Below are 16,885 nucleotides of genomic sequence, written 5' to 3'. Positions count from 1 at the left end.
GTGCAGGATCAGCCTAGAGCATCCCTGACAAGTGATTGTCCAGCCGCTGCTTCAAGACTGCCAGTGAGGGGGAGCTCCCCACCTCCCTAGGCAGCTGATTCCACTGTTGCACAACTCTGACTGTAAAAAGGTTTTTCCCAACAAATTGTTTTTCTTTTCTACATCTAAGAGTCTACATAAGTGGGGAGGGGAAGGGGAGGGGGAAAATATGAGTGTAACGAGTGGTAGAGAATATGAACATTTCCACCCTACTGGCCATTTGGAGAAGCACGACATTCCCTCTGCTCACAGACAGAGAAATTGTCCTCCGGGGCAGGAAGACGCAATACACCGGGTTCCGTTATCTCTCCTGCAGCAAGGAACTACTTCTCCACTTGTAAGCTGGTTTTTGCTTCCAAGGCGGAGTTTAGAAGATGTCAGTAATTTGTGGGCAAGCCAAATAGAGAGGAGGAGGAGGAGGGTGTGGACACTTAGGTCAGACGACCAAGAAGCGGAATGGATACTGAAACCAGGAATAGGAAACATGAAAAACAAGTGGATTCATCTGGCCCGCTTCTAGCCCCCGCAGCTCTACGGAACCTGTTTGCCCTCCCCTCCCCCTCCCACGTCACAATTCAAACCTTCACCAGAGGTGGCCCACACATTTCCAAGCTTATCCCCCCTCCCCGGCATCTGTTTCAGAGGTTTCGAACACATTTGTTATGAGGGCTCGATCTGACCTAAATGTCGGCAGAGGTGTCGAACTCATTTGTTAAGAGGGCTCCGTTTGACATAAATGTCACTTTGTTGGGCCGGGCCATGTGTGCCATAAAACATAATGCCAGGTACTGGAGATGTAAACTGTATAAAGGACAGCAGCTGGTAAGCTCCAAGTTGTTTTATGGGTGGATTGGAGAGTCAGCAGTGCAGCACTGGGCAGATGCTCCCATGCTGATTGACTGCTGCAGATGAGGTTGTTCTGCCATGATGAAGCCATAGTCAGAGTGGCTCCGCCCACTTCCCCCTGAGCAGTCTCCTGTTCCCTCCCTTGCACTGGTTGCTCGCGGGGCTGCATAAGAGCCCTGGACCGGCCGGTTCCAGCCCTCGGGCCTTATGTCTGACACCCCTTTGGGAAACCAAGACCTCCACAGTGTTGAATTCCCTGTCACACTAATGGATGACACCCTCGTATGGATGACGCAAACACTGCATTCCCCTCACACAAACCCACACACCGAAGCTTCAGAAGCCAAACTCTGGAATCAGGTGCTCCAGAGCTTTCATCTCTCAGCACCTGCTTCTATTTCTGTGCGACTGTCTACTTTACACGCACTAGTTTCTCTGTGATCATACCAAGTCTTGTCTTGACTGTCCCGAGGATGCCCCCAACAGTGGCCTAACACAAATTGCCTCGGCTTCTCAGCCAAAGAGGCTTAAGTCAAAAACAGCACCGGGACAAGTTCTCACAAGTCGTGCCTGGACAGTGTAAGACCAGTGTCTGTGCTGTACCGCTTCAAGCTACAGGTGGAAAATAAATAGATACAACCTTTGCACAGCATTAAGCGTGTCAGAGCGAAAAGGTTCTAGCCTAACACTCTCCCCCAGCACTCTAAATTTCCCAGCACAGGGTTTTGGGGGGTTTTGTACAGAGACTCTGTCCACCATGTGCCCATCTCCTGTATCCCTAAAGCAATCCAGGTCCAGACATCGGTTTAGCAACTCATCCGCTGTTTGTGAGAACTAGGCCACAGAGAAGGGATCAGTTGGACTAAAGGAAGGCTCTGTGTCTCCTGCTGAGCCGGTTGTCATGGCAGCAGGAGACTGAGGAAGGCCTGATTGGAAATTCTAGGTTTGTAGACAGAAGCATCCAGTCTGGGAAGGGAAACCCAGTTGCTAGGCAACCCATGGGACACACAAGCCAGAAGGCCAGAAGGCCTGATATGGAGAAGGCCGGGGCACGAAGCTTGTTTCTAAGGGAGGGCAGCAGGCGAAGTCCCAGAATCTCGGACTGTAAAACCCCTCGCATATCAGCTTGTCAGGAAAACGACGGCTCGTGCAAACGCTGGTGCCAGCTCATGAGAGGAGACCTGGCTAGAGCCATGAGTTGATCACTTCCTCACAGTCCTGCTACAAGGACTCTGCTGCAAAAAGAGGATGTTTCGGGGGAAGCGCTCAACTCACCCAGCAAGCAAAACCATGCTGAAACAGCACGGGTCCTCCACCGCGTCCAGTGGGAAAGCTCTCTTCAGCCACAGGCTCTTCTACCCTGGGAGAAAGTTCTCAGAGTTCCCGCACTCTTGTCTCTGAAAACAGCAAACTGGCCTGCTTGTTCACTGCTACCTGTGAAGGCCTGTGCGTGTTTCCAAAAACCCCTCCCTCAAAACTGAGATATGGGGTACAGCTAGGGCTGCCAGCCCCCAGGTGGGACCTAGAGATCGCCTGGATTGACAACTGGTCTCTGGCCTACGGAGATCCATCCCCCTGGAGGAAATGGCTACTTTGGAGGGTGCACTCTGTGGCATTATACCCCCAACGAGGTCCCTCCCCTCCCCAAGGCCTGTCCTCCCCAAACTCCACCCCCCAAATCTCCAGCAATTTTCCAATCCAGAGCTGGCAACACTAGGTACAGCACTAGTACAGACCAGCGGAAGCAGGAGGGGAAACATGCAAAATAAGTATTCACGTGTAACATAGTTTTCATTACTGCACTGCAAGTATAAGAAGACACTAGTAGTCCTGCAATGGCACAGAGGGGAAATAAAGATCATGCAGATTTCACACAGCCCTTCCCATAAACAAGTCCCTAAAAGTTTGGGAAGGTGGAACAATTAGTAACCGCAAATGCTGCGGATTGGTGCAACAGACGTGCAAAGTAGATTTCCTCCAGCTGTGGTGCTACACTGCTTGCGTATGTGCCAAAGCACGCACAGAGCTATATCCAAAAGTAAGGGAGGTGTATAGAACCCTCTCTGAGAGAACTGATGGAAACAGTTTTATGGGTTTTATGCCCATTCAAAACGGTACCTTCATTTTCTTGGCATGCAGCTTCTCCTCCTTCAGGTGCTCTCGGAGGATCTCCCGATGATTCACTTCCTGTTCCTGGGCAAACTCACCGAGGGTGTACCTGCGGACGGAGTTGTGCCGCTGGGCCATGCCCAGGGAGCTGCCCCCTTGGCTGGGCACGCTGGTAAATCCCTGACGCCTTGCAAAATAGTACACAGTCACCTGGTCAAAGCGCACGTTCTTCCTGCAAAGCTGCTTCTGCCTCTTCAAGATGGAGGTTGCTGAGATGCGAGAAAGCAGAGTGTTAGAAGGCACTGGAAGCAAGGAAAAGGCAGCAACAAAGCAGAATCACCTCCTCATTCCCATGTTATCTTTTTCCTTATCACCAGGAGGCCCAAAGATCCACATGGCCACAATTACACTGTGGTTATATCTGCCACAGAACCCGTATATATATCCCAAAACATTTTGTAAGCACAAACAGTACATGCAGACTGGAACAGCCTATGATACTTACCACCCTACTCTCTGGCCTTCTTATGCCGCACAACGCATAAGAAGATCAGTATTGATAGGCAAGCTACACTTCAAGGACGTTTGCATTGATAGGATATCAAGAAACCACAGGGTTCCATTCTTCTACAACCGGGGGGGCTTCCTGAATGAACAGTGCAAAGTAATAGAAGAAAACAATAGAATGGGAAGGACTAGAGATCTCTTCAAGAAAATTGGAGAAATCAAGGGAGCGTTCCATGCAAAGCTGGCCATGATAAAGGACAAAAACGGTAGGGACCTAACAGAAGCAGAAGAGATTAGGAAAAGATGGCAAGAATACACAGAAGAACTATACAAGAAAGACCTCGATGTCCTTGACAACCACGACGGTATAATCACTGACCTCGAGCCAGACATCCTGGAATGTGAAGTTAAATGGGCCTTAGAAAGCATTGCTAACAACAAAGCTAGTGGAGGTGATGGTATTCCAGCTGAGCTATTCAAAGTCTTAGAAGATGATGCTGTTAAAGTGCTGCACTCCATTTGCCAGCAAATTTGGAAAACGCAACAGTGGCCACAGGATTGGAAAAGATCAGTATACATTCCAATCCCAAAGAAGGGCAACGCCAAGGAATGTTCAAACTATCGCACAATTGCACTCATATCACATGCTAGCAAGGTCATGCTCAAGATCCTACAAGCTAGGCTTCAACAGTACGTGGATAGAGAACTGCCAGAAGTACAAGCTGGGTTTCGAAGAGGTAGAGGAACTAGAGATCAAATTGCCAACATTCGCTGGATTATGGAGAAAGCAAGAGAGTACCAGAAAAATATCTACTTCTGCTTCATTGACTATGCTAAAGCTTTTGACTGTGTGGATCACAACAAACTATGGCAGGTCCTTAAAGAGATGGGAGTACCAGACCACCTCACATGTCTCTTGAGAAACCTGTATAAGGGCCAAGAAGCGACAGTTAGAACCGGATATGGAACAACTGATTGGTTTAGCATAGGAAAAGGAGTACGACAAGGATGTATATTGTCGCCTTGCTTATTTAATATATATGCAGAGTACATCATGCGAAATGCTGGCCTGGATGAATCACAAGCGGGAATTAAGATTGCTGGGGAAAAGATCAACAACCTCAGATATGCAGACGATACCACTCTAATGGCAGAAAGTGAAGAGGACCTAAAGAGCCTCTTGCTCAGGGTAAAAGAGGAGAGCGCAAAAGTGGGCTTGAAGCTCAACATCAAAAAAACTAAGATCATGGTATCCGGTCCCATCACTCCTTGGCAAATAGAAGGGGAAGTCGTGGAAGTAGTGACAGACTTCACGTTCCTGGGATCCCAGATCACCGCAAACTGTGGCAGCAGCCATGAAATTAAAAGACACCTGTTCCTTGGGAGGAAAGCGATGGCGAACCTAAACAGCATGATAAAAAGTAGAGACATCACCCTGCCAACAAAAGTCCGCATGGTCAAAGCAATGGTATTCCCAGTAGTCATGTATGGCTGTGAGAGTTGGACTATAAGGAAGGCCGAGCGCCGAAGAATAGATTCTTTTGAACTATGGTGCTGGAGGAGACTCTTGAGAGTCCCTTGGACTGCAAGAAGAACAAATCAGTCAATCCTCAAAGAAATCAACCCTGACTGTTCCCTGGAAGGCCAGATAATGAAACTGAAGCTCAAATACTTTGGCCACCAAATGAGAAGGGAGCACTCCCTGGAGAAGACCCTGATGCTGGGAAAGATTGAAGGTCAAAGAAGACGGGGACGGCAAAGGATGAGATGGTTAGACAGTGTCATCGATGCAACGAACATGAAATTGAGCAAACTTCAGAGGACGGTGGAAGACAGGAAGGCCTGACGTGATCTGGCCCATGGGGTCGCGAAGGGTCGGACTCGACTGTGCTACTGAACAACAACAAATACCACCCTGTTAAATGGGTGAACCCGTAACAGCTAACTCAGTCCAGAGCATTTCAATCCACTGCGACCATTTATTGGTATATTTAATGTCCTATGAGGGGAGGAAAATGGTCAATCAAGAAAACTGCGGGCCATGAAACTCCTTGCTAAATACTATATTGGCACTTCCTTGGTTAATTTGTTGAGGGAATAAACACGATGAAAAAAGCAGATAGCCCTGTGAATACATCTTCTCCTTGGACACACCAGGGAAAGTTGAAACCTGTTCTACATACCTAGACGTCAGACCTTCCAACCCTGTAAGGTCCCAGATCCAAGAGCCAACACTACTTTTGTCGTTGCCAGTTATGCAAAATGCTCCGATCACAGTCATTACAGAGTCAGAGTTCCATTCTGTGTGAGGGAGCTGAATTACAGACACAAAGTTTGAAGAAGTAGTAGGGATGATGCTGCCCTTTGAGAAAAACGATGTATTTATTTATTTATTTTATTGGTCTTGTATCCCACCTTGCCCCGAAAGTGGGCTCAGGGCGGGTTCCATCAGTATTAATACAATAAAGTACAATTAAAAACAACAAGTTAAAACAACATAGATCATAAAATACTGTGTAAAAATTTGGTCAGATGTCTCGATAATTTAGATGTAACAGAAGTGTGGGTTCCTAGATGGCGATTCAGATCCAGGCCACTTTCTTTTCTGACATCTTTTGTTGACATCCTGGATGGCCTCAACCAAAAGCCCAGTGGAAGAGCTCCATCTTACAGGCCCTGCAGAATTGTAATAAATCCTGCATACGGGAGCTCATTCCAGCAGGTGGGGGCCATGGTGAAAAAGGCCCTGGCCCTATTCGAGGCAAGTCGGACATCCCTGAGGCTAGGGACTACCAAAAGGTGTGGCTTTGTGCTCTGCAGGGCTCATATGAGGATGTCCCGGAGGTATGCTGGCCCCTGGCCGTATAGGGCTTTAAAGGTAGGCGGCTTGTCCTGTCCAGATGCAGTCACTCTGAACTCCAAAAGCCACTGCCACTGGCTTCACTGTAAACTTCTTGTCACAGTGGTATGCTATTCAACTGGGTTCAGCACGGAAAAAGCGCCAACTAAGTGGGATGTCTGCAAGTATCTGCTGTTGCAACAGGTAAAGTCTAGTGCAAATACAGCTGGGGGTTTAACACTGATATCCCAAACAGAGTATTATGCATTTCAAAGGTCCTCGTGACCAGGCCACTTACGTATGAAGCCGGTAGAGTTGGGAGGATTGACGCTGTCGCAGCTGTCTGCACTGTCGCTGTTGGAGATTTCATCATCAGAGTTGGAGATGGGTGAACCCACGTCCACATCATCAAATTTCCTCTTGAGGCTGGCGCTTGCGATGGCATCCATTGGTCTCTGGCTCGCATGGAGAGCCAAAGAACAGAAAGGGGGCTAGTGTCAACGGAAGATCTTCAACTCCAGGCCTACTGATGGGATTTGCCAGGTACCTAATAAGGGATGATAAGTAGAGGAAATGGGGGAGACAAAGAAAGTGTAAAAAAAAATAGCCACACCATGAAAGCAATGCAGCAAGTAGACTCAATCTAGGAACCGTGCCTTTGGCCCCAGCCCCTGCCGATGGGATTTGCCAGGTACCTAATAAGGGACGATAAGTGGAGGAAATGGGGGAGACAGTGTAAAAAAAAAAATAGCCACAGCATGAAAGCAATGCAGCTAGTAGACTCAATCTAGGGACCGTGCCCCTGCTGGTTTCCCCATCACTTTCTTAGCACTAAAATAAAGCTCAGTACTGTGACATATGAAACTCCCAAGTCTGCTTCTCAAGCAAGAGCCCTCTTTTCACTCAACCATCTGTATTCTTTCAGGCAGTCCATCCACCCACAGCTTCTGGCCACCCACAAAGGAGCCAGTGCTCTGGAAAGCCAGGCATGGGAAAGGAATTCCTCAGTCTGCATAGCCTACACAAAGCTCCCCCCCCACACACACACACAGGGAAGAGAGGCAGCGCAGACTCCGAGCCTGTTGCTGACTCTCCTCCCTCCACAATGGTGGTTCAAACAGCTCTACTAGCAGCTTCCCCTTCCTATAATAGAACCCAAAAGACGAGTTCAGAGAAGCATCTTCCATATCCGAGTTGCTCCCCCCATTCTGCACACAAACAGAGCCAGCCTAAGAGTAGTTACACTCTGTGAGGTCAATGGCTTTGGATGGGTGCTTAGGATTGCGCTGTAACACTCACACCCACACACATCAACTGTCGGTGGCCAACTGCATCCCTGGATGAGATGGTTTTCTGACACCAGACATCTACGTCTGGCACAAGGATGTGCATCTTAGGGATTGGGTCCCAAAGTTCCTTCCCACTAAGGGTGGAGTCCTCTCTTTGCTTTAGGCTCTAACCCATTGCGTGCTGTGGGGCCATCCCATACAGATAGGTTTTGAGGTGTAGGAAGCGCATGCTCAAGTTCACTGCAATAATCCTAATGGTTCTTTGCACAATCTGTAATGCTTTCATACAAGGCACCTGACAGCAGTTTATAGGGTACTTAGCAGCCAAGGCTCCCTCTAAGCTGTGGAGTCCTGTGAGCAAAAATTCTACTTGGTGAGCTCCTGGCATTAAAGTTGTGAGCGAGCGATTTGGCTGCTGCATGAATTAGTTTGCTCTGGAGCCATCCTTCCTGAGCTAAGACAAAAATCTGTGAGCCGGAGGCTAAAAAACTGTGAGCTAGCTCACACTAACTCAGCTTAGAGGGAACACTGGTAGCATGCTACTGCATAAGAGCAAGAAAATGCTTTTAATTTTGAGGGGTGAGAGGGAATCATTTACACACAACTTTGAATTATGCCTCTATGGTTCTATGCTTGCAAAGAGCTGCATACTGCCAACCAGTGAACCAGACAATCCTTGGAGCCTGAGTCTTAGACTGTTAAGCAACTTAACATGGGAGAAAGAAGAAAACATGAGTGACTCCAAAACTCACCAGACTTTGCCAGCAGCAGCAGCAGGAGGAGGAGGAGGAAGAGACTGGATTTATACATAGCCCTTCACTACCTGAAGGCATCTCAGAGCAGCTCAGAACGCCTTTCCCTTCCCCTCCACACAACAGACACCCTGTGAGGTAGATGGGGCTGAGAGAGCTCTCTCGAGAACTGCCCTTGAGATAACAGCTCTGAGAGAACCCAAGGTCACACCAGCAGCTGCACGTGGAGGAGTGGGGAATCAAACTTGGTTCTCCCAGATTAGAGTCCGTGCTCTTAATCACTACACCAAACTGGCCCAGTCTATAAGCTCTACAGGTATTCTGAAGGCTATCCCTGCTTTCGGCCACTTAAATCTAACTATGTACAGCCAAGGCTTACGCATCTCCATTCCCGTAAGTGTTCTCTGGAACACAAGTCTCTAAAACAGGGCAGTTCCTTCCCTACCATCACAAGCTCCCAAAAAACAGTAACACCCCCCCCTTGCCAAGATACATGGGCCACTTCTAGCAAACAGTTATAACCTATCCTTAGGGATGGGTGAAACTTTTGACAGAGACCAGGGAGTGGTCATTCTGCACATACTCAAGTACCCTTCTATAGCCTGCAGGCCTTGCCCTTTGCCCTTAACTTACATCACTCCAGGATTCTACAGCTCTGTTGCTCACTCAGAGGCTCTTTGCCTTGCCACTTTTCTTTGCCTTGCCACCTTGGGCTCTTCCAAGCACAGCTCCCCAATGTGGCACCTGCCCCATGTTCCAGAAAAGTGTGCAAGGCCATTGCCTGGTGGGGCTTGTGGGTAGCATGTGGTTCCCACCTGGAAACCACCAGAGGGACCTAAGAATGGGTGAGCGGCACGCCTCCCTGTGCTGTGAGCTCCATGCTAGGGATGGCAGTGAAGGGAGCTCTTCAGTAATTGGGGCAATCTCATCATTAAAATAGACCCAAGATATTTTATTTTTAAAAGCACAACACAAACCTGTCGATTACATATCAAGGTTGGGACAATGCAGCAGGCCTGGGTAGGAGGCAGCTGACTGACGTGGTGAAATGGGGCCTATCACTGTTGAATGCAAACCGAGAAAACAAAATGCCCTGCCAGTTGAAAGGTCAGCACAGAGAGAAGCTCTAACTACCCCTTCTCCTGCAGCATGAGCATTCAACCTGAGGGGAACTTTAACACAGGGAAACATTATTTTTTAAAAATATCCAGCTTGACAAAGGGCTCTGGAGAACTTGTAAGCCTGCATGCGGTTTTGTGTCGTAAAGTCTGTCTTGTGAGGGGTGTGCAGGGAATACAGCAGCCATGTGGCTGTCTTGGTGGTCAGTAATTGTGAACATGGCTCTTCATGAGCAGTGGAGCACCACTGTTCTAAAAGTGCAACCCCTTCGCTCCTTGCCTGAAAGGAATAAGCTAGAAAATGGCAGGCTGTAGCCAGTTCGCCGACAAGGCGGGATACAAATTGAAAATAATTGAAAATAATAATAAAAATCTGGGATAGCTGGAGGGAAAACAAACAAACTAGATGTATCAAAGTTCACGTAAGCCCACTTAATTTTCATTGCTTCCAGCACAAAATTATTCCTTTTTTCTAAAGCTGTAGGCAGAATTCTAGACCCCCTGCATGCAAGCTGTTCTTGTACAAGGGCATCAAGATTCCGAAGATACCAATTTCTCTCCTATTCCTGAACACGTTTACAGGCCAGACATGTGCGGTATGTATGCATTCAGCTGACTCCCAGTGATTAAATCTGGTCTTGCTTTTTGTGCACTGAGCAGACACCAGTAGAAAAAGATTCATGCACATGCAAAATTCCTCAAGACGACAAAACGGGGATACTGAACAAACCAAGTCTTTGGCTTTAACAAAGTGGAAGCCAAAAGGGAGATTGCAACAGTCGTACCACACAATCCACAAAGGAATATACTTGTTTATGCCAGTGGCGCTGTTACACAATGTCTACATCTTTTTAGTGTGTGGTGGCAGCTGAATGCCACCTATAAAGGCATGCGTGACTTTTTGTGATGGCCGGCATGAGTCTCAAATCAGGGCTGGCATCAGACACCCAGCATTAGGCTAGAGTGGGATGATCCTGCCAATCTAATCTCCCAACAGTGGGAGACTAGATCAAACCCTGAAGCACAAGTCACAATATTCCCTTCAAAAGGCTTAAATGGGCGCAACCAATGGAATGACCTAGATAAGTGAGCCTTAACTCATGAATTCAGTGCAAAAAAGGTATACATCCAACTTCCCTGCTACCACCTATTGCTCTTCATCCAGTACTCTAAAATGGAGTGTAGAGCCAAGGGGAAAAAGGGTTCCTCATGAACCCAACAGCAAAACAAGTGCTACATTATTATTATTATTATTATTATTATTATACTTTCAATTTATTAATTTATTATTTCAATTTATTAATCACTTTCCCCAGTGGGCTCAAAGCGATGTACAGTTACACATTTTAGACAGGGGACTAACAACGTTCATAGGGGACAGGGAAGACAACATATATTCATTTAATTGCACACGCTGTCACTGCACGGTGTAACGTCTTCTGGCTTGGCTCAGTCATTTTCCGAACGGCTGCTTGTCGACGAGGTTTCAGGACCCGTATGTCAAATCGCCACACTGCCACTGCCTGGCCGGAAACATCCACTGCAGGGATTTTTTTTGCCGAGAAGTTCTACCGCCTTTTCCGAACCTCGACCAGGAAGTCCCGACCGTCAGCTAACACCCTCCCACAAGGGAGATTGGTGTGCCCACCCTCTCTATGGAGTGGTTCCCATTTTATCTACTCGCCGAAGCTTTCGAATTGCTGGGTGGACGATGAGCTGGGGACAACAGGCTGGCTGCTCACACCAGCGCGGGGCTCGAACTAGCAGAGTTCAGATGTTAAGACAGTGGGATATACCCACTGTGCCACTGCTCCCCTTTTACGTGGAAGTATTCTCAGCACCAAGGGCCACCTCTGATGATTTTGCCAACACTGAGGCAAAAAACAGGCAGAAGTGACCAGAAGGCAGAGTCATGGCACATGAGCTTTTTTCCCCTATACCTGTAGCATGTGCACAAAAGATAAAACAAGCCTTCAGAATTGACAGTGAACCATTCCTTTCCCTAGCAAGCAGGATGCTAGCAGGCAAGGAACAAAAGCTGCAAGCACTGGGACAAGAGGTGCTGGGGCTGCTGAAAGAAACCTCAGGAAGTCTCTTCCTGATAGAACTATCTTCAAGTACTTGAAAGGCTGTCACATAGAGGATGGTGGGGGAGTTGTTTTCTGTTGCCCCAGAAGGTCGGACCAGTACCAACGGGTTGAAATTAAATCACAAGAGTTTTCAGCTAAACATTAAGGAAGAACTTCCTGACAGAGCGGTTCCTCAGTGGAATAGGCTTCTTTGGGAGATGGTGGGTTCTCCTTTGGAGGTTTTCAAACAGAGGCTAGATGGTCACCTGGACTGCAATGCTGATTCTGTGAACTTAGGCAGAACATGAAAGGGAGGGCAGGCAGGGTTGCCTCAGTGCTTAGTTCTTGTGGCCCTTTCTTACACGCCCAGGGAAATGCTGATTGCCACTTTGGGATCCTGGAGGGTTTTTTTGTCATCTTCTGAACATGGGACAGGGGTAACTGGGTGTGTGGAGGGGAAGATATTTGTGGATTCCCAGCATTGTACAGGAGGTTGGACTAGATGACTCTGGAGGTCCCTTCCAACTCTATGATTCTATGTAGAACACACATTGCCTATGACATTCCCCAGAAACACCTCACAAAAGTAGTATACAAGGCAATACTGCAGAACATGCTTAATTATGAGAGACTGTGACCCTGAGGATTCCTTTCCAACTACACAGAGGAGTCATAGTGGTCGAACAGTGACACCTTCTTGTATGGCAGTGTTATCATGCATACAGCATACAGGGAGAGCTGAAATCCTTGCTGGGTCCCAAGCCCTTACCAATGTTAAGCCACCAGCTGTGATACTCGTGACTTAAACTCACATGCAAAGAAATGCATAGTCACTTTACCATTCCCACCCTCCATGTCCCCGTTATGCTTCATTATTGTCCTATGAGGTGAGGCAGTGTGTGTGTGTATGGAAGGGGGGAGGTGCTTCTGAGATTATGTTCCATTTTTCCATTAAGAGAAAGTTGGTAAAAAAAAAAAAGTCAGATGAGCCCCACTTTGGCAGAAGTGTCCAAACCCTTCAGGGCTCTTTAGAGGGAAATCAGAGCTTACATCTCTCTAAGTGAGCAAGCGCCAAATGGATTGCTGGAAAACACTCAGATTGCACATGCGCGCACACAGAGAGAGATGTGTGCAACAAACCCACAGGGTGGTGGCCGGGCTTGTCTCCCCCACCTGAATTGTTTCTCAGCAGTCACAAGAACAGCAGAAGGCCGGCCTCAGAGTTGTCCCTGCACTGGCCTATGGCACAAAGTCATCCAGACACAAACACTGCAACATTACTATTTTTCTTCTGGGCAAGCCACGTGTGCTACAAATGCGGGCTGCAAGTCCCGATTTAGCAACAGGCCCTATTCTTAAAATACGCAGTACCGTCATTCATTTGTCTGCAGCCTGGCTGTTGCCAGAAAGCACAGCTCTCTGCAGAACAGGAGACTGAAGCCCACATATTCCTTCCCTTCCTGGAGGCCAGTAGCCAGAGCCCCAAAATGAGTCAAGTTAAAAGACCAGGCAACCTTTTCGGCACAGACAGTTAACAGTTCAGGTAAAGCTGTGATTGCCACAGGGCGCTTCCCCCCACCCTACACATATCAACCTCTCCACAGGCTGCTCTTGAAAGAGTACTGGCCGGAACTGATGTGGTCCCTCTCCCCTGGGAGACCAGCTTCTGATTATCAGTTGAGACAGGAGGCTGTTTGAAAGCCAGAAATATGGGGGGGGGGACCCACAAAAATTAATTAGGATTTCTTGGTTCTGTCTTCTTGTAAAAGCTCCCACGCTACAAAGCAAGCAGTGGAGTCTTGTGATTTAAAAAATAAAATTAAAAAAAAACTACCACCATATTGGCTCTGCCCATCTAATTTTAGTGGTCAAGAATATGGGAGGGGGAAGGAAGGGAGAGACAGAGAGAGAAATGAGATGTTCGTCTTTGGGATGTGGTTACAACTGAAGCAGCCCTTTCACACTACAGCCGTCCCCGCATACATGTAGGAAGCACACAAATGTTTAGATTGTCTCTATTATATATTTTATTTTTATTATTTTATTTATTATACTTATATCCCGTCCTATCCCACAGTGGGCTCAGGGCGGATTACAACACAAATAAAATACAATCAATATACAATTAAAAACCAGTCAAATAGAAACAGGATGGCAGTAAGGAAACATACATTGCTCCAGAGCAGTCCAATATGCCTCCTGTTAGACATCAGCAGGATAGTAATCTGCAGCTTATTTATGGGCAGGGGAGGTCGAGATGGTGAAGACATCCACCGCCTCACCTGATGGCCTGGCGGGACAGCTAGGAAGAATGAACGCACTATGCAGTGCATACAGATTTACTTTCCTTACACATCTCTGCTCACTGGGATTCCTGGTCCACATCATCCTGAAAGGCTCAAGATGGAGAGCAACATGGAACATTAAAAACAACAACATTCGTGTATTATACCTAAACCCAGCCCAAAACCTGAACCCTAAAGCTCTACAGCAGCTTACCTCCAGACACCCAAATGCCGGAATCCGGCTAACACTTTTACATCACGTCCAAAAGAGCCTCTACTCTGCTGCCCACAAAAACAAATTTTTTAAAAGCCTCCCCCCCCCTTCCCCCAGGAAACGCTAATGGGGCGGGTGGTGGACACAAGCAAAAGGAACAGTTTAGGAAAAGAGGCGACTGCCACCCTCAAAGGACGTGGCCAAGACAAATGACACGCTGAAGAGGAGCGACGAAGGGGCGGGCGAGGAACTCCCAAAGCCTTTCCAATACAGCCTCTTACCAGTTGCTCGTAAGCACCAGCCAGGTTCTTAACCTTTAAAGCAGCTGGGAAAATAGCCCCAAAGACAATGGATCACACAGTAAACCCCTTTGCGGAGGCTGGAACTCCATCCTTGGGAGTCATGGCTGAGTTTGAAGGAAGGTACCACTTCACCCAGAGCAGAACACGAGAAGCCGCGAAGCCGCTACATCACAAGTTTATTTAACAACCCCCTGCCACCGGGCTCCTCCTTTCCACGTGCCGTGCATGCAGAATCTCACCTTCCTTGGAACAGGCCTACGCTCCTGTGAGACCACCACCCACCCAGACCAGCCCTGCCTGCTTCCCCTCTGCACTTGCCTGTTCCCTTCAAAGCCCTAGCAACCGTTCCCATAGCAACAAAGCCGAACAAATGGGCTTGAAAGAAACATGCCCGCCAGCTGTGGCAGACGGCGGCGGCGGCAAGAGGATCCTGGCTGCTGTGCAGCTGAGTTTCCTGGGGTAGGAAGCGGGTGCTGCGCTCTAACAGAGCACCCGAGAGGACATTCTCAGTCACACACATCAATCCCACGTCTGAATATTCAGAAGTAATGGACTGAAACCACCACCACCCTCCCCAACCTGAAATCCCCCCCCCAAAAAAAACCCCCAAGAGATTTCTGCTTCTTCTGCACAGAAAGAAGGGGACTGAGCAGACAGTACCCATGATGCGCTTGGCAACTCCCTAATTCCCCGCTGCAACTTTCCCGAGTGTCACTCAATTTTTTAACATACAAAGGAACCTGGGTGACTTTAATTTTGGGCAGGAACTAGCCCTGCATGCACACACAGTGCTGGCTCAGCCAGACTGCAAACTGGGTGCTGGAGGGGTAGGTGCTGCCTACGGAAAGGCAAAAGGGACTCCTCACCTTTTGGCAGCAGTCGAGGCCTTGCTCCTCCCAGCTTTATCTGGGACTCCAATTCAAAACACGGCACATCTCCCCTCTAGCCCACCCCTCTTCACCCTCTCGAATGCCTCTCGCATCACTCCAAACAATTTGTAATCCCTTTCCAAAAGTTTCCTTCCTACTATAGCGAGAAACAGGTGGGAAGAAAGAAAGCACTTGTGTGCAGCTATGAGCCTTAAGGAAGCCACCCAGCAAATTGAGTTTGCAGCCTGAAAAACAAGGTATATTAATTTTTTAAAAAGACTATCACACTTATTGCTGCTTTTCCCCCACCTTCAGTGGGTTGACCTCCTTTCAGTGACACTCATTAAAACCCTGGTCTGAAAACAATTCGGGACAGAGAAGTACATTTGTCCCCTCTGTGGTCTCCTGTACATTGTTCTGTGCTGGAAGGAAGTCTCTGTGGGATTAAATTTCAAAGCTTGGAGGGACTGTGACGACAGTCTGGCCTAGTCTAAAACCTTTATGTTCTGCAGTTCTCACTCATGTGGTTGACACTTCCCGACTTCCTAATCTTGTAAAAGCAACAACAGCACACAACGCTTTTCTGGCTTGGTATCTAGCATGTGTATGTCCTTTCCTAGCAACCTTTAGAGAGGCTTGTGCTGCTGCAATCAGAACCCACGCCGCTGTTTCAGAGAAAGCCACAATTCAGTTTCAAAGGTGCAGTGGATGAAGTTCTCGGACTTCTGTCTCAGCTGTTCTCAGCAACACCACATGATGCTAGATGGACATGTTCCCCTGCTTGCAAGTGATAATTTATCATGCTGCAGCTTATCAAGCAAATAGAAGATTTGCCACTGAGCTCCTTAAGAGGTCAAGGAGCATCCTGCCTGCTGCTGCTTCCTGAGCAGGTCTCAAACAAAGCATCACCATTGGATGGGAGACTGTAACCTCATCGGTAAAGCATCCAGTTTGCATGCAAGTCCTAGGTTAAATGGCTGGCATCACTGTTAGGTGATATAAAAGAACTCGCAGTGTTCCCTCTAAGCCGAGTTAGTGTGAGCTAGTTCACAGTTTTTTTAGCTTCTGGCTCACACATTTTTGTCTTAGCTCAGGAAGGATGGCTCCAGAGCAAATTAATTTACACAGCAGCCAAATGGCTCACAACTTTAATGCCAGTAGCTCACAAAGTAGAATTTTTGCTCACAAGACTCCACAGCTTACAGGGAACACTGCCCTGGAGAAGTACCTGCAGTAAGAGGAGACAATGCTGACCTTGGCAGACCAAAGGTCTGACTCCACTTCAGGCGGATTTATTTATTTGCTTCAATTTATACTCCACTTTCCTCCCTCGTGGGGACCCAAAGTGGCTTACAACACTCTCCCCTTCTCCATTTTATTCTCACAATGATGCTGTGACATAGGTGAGGCTTAAAATGTACCATGGCCCAAGGTCACCAGCAAACATCTGTGGCAGAGTGGGGATTTGAACCTGGGTCTCCCAGACCCTAGCCTGAAACTCTGACCAATACGACGACACACTGGCTCCCACCACATTGTTAAGTCATTCTATATTATGCACAGTGAAAGAACATCTCTCATCAAGGTGTTAATCCTTATTTCAACTCTTAAAGATCAATACTAAGACCCCCGTTTTAAAAAAAAGCT

The 16,885-nt window shown here is 47.8% G+C and overlaps 1 protein-coding gene across 1 annotated transcript in view; it reads right to left on the bottom strand.

The window, feature by feature from the left end:
• CSRNP2 (cysteine-serine-rich nuclear protein 2) overlaps positions 1–16,885 on the bottom strand; it is a 43,311-nt gene that overhangs the window by 8,273 nt on the left and 18,153 nt on the right. The window contains exons 2-3 of the mRNA XM_015419923.1: positions 6,639–6,887; positions 3,004–3,263 (exon numbers count right to left, since the gene is read on the bottom strand). Coding sequence (XP_015275409.1) covers positions 3,004–3,263; positions 6,639–6,789 — 411 coding nt within the window. The 5' untranslated portion in view covers positions 6,790–6,887. The remainder of the gene's footprint in view (positions 1–3,003; positions 3,264–6,638; positions 6,888–16,885) is intronic.

The sequence above is a fragment of the Gekko japonicus genome, unplaced genomic scaffold, assembly GCF_001447785.1.
Source record: "Gekko japonicus isolate JY-2015 unplaced genomic scaffold, Gekko_japonicus_V1.1 scaffold3632, whole genome shotgun sequence".
NCBI classification, from domain to species: Eukaryota; Metazoa; Chordata; class Lepidosauria; order Squamata; family Gekkonidae; genus Gekko; species Gekko japonicus.
This window is presented reverse-complemented; position numbering and strand designations above follow the sequence as displayed.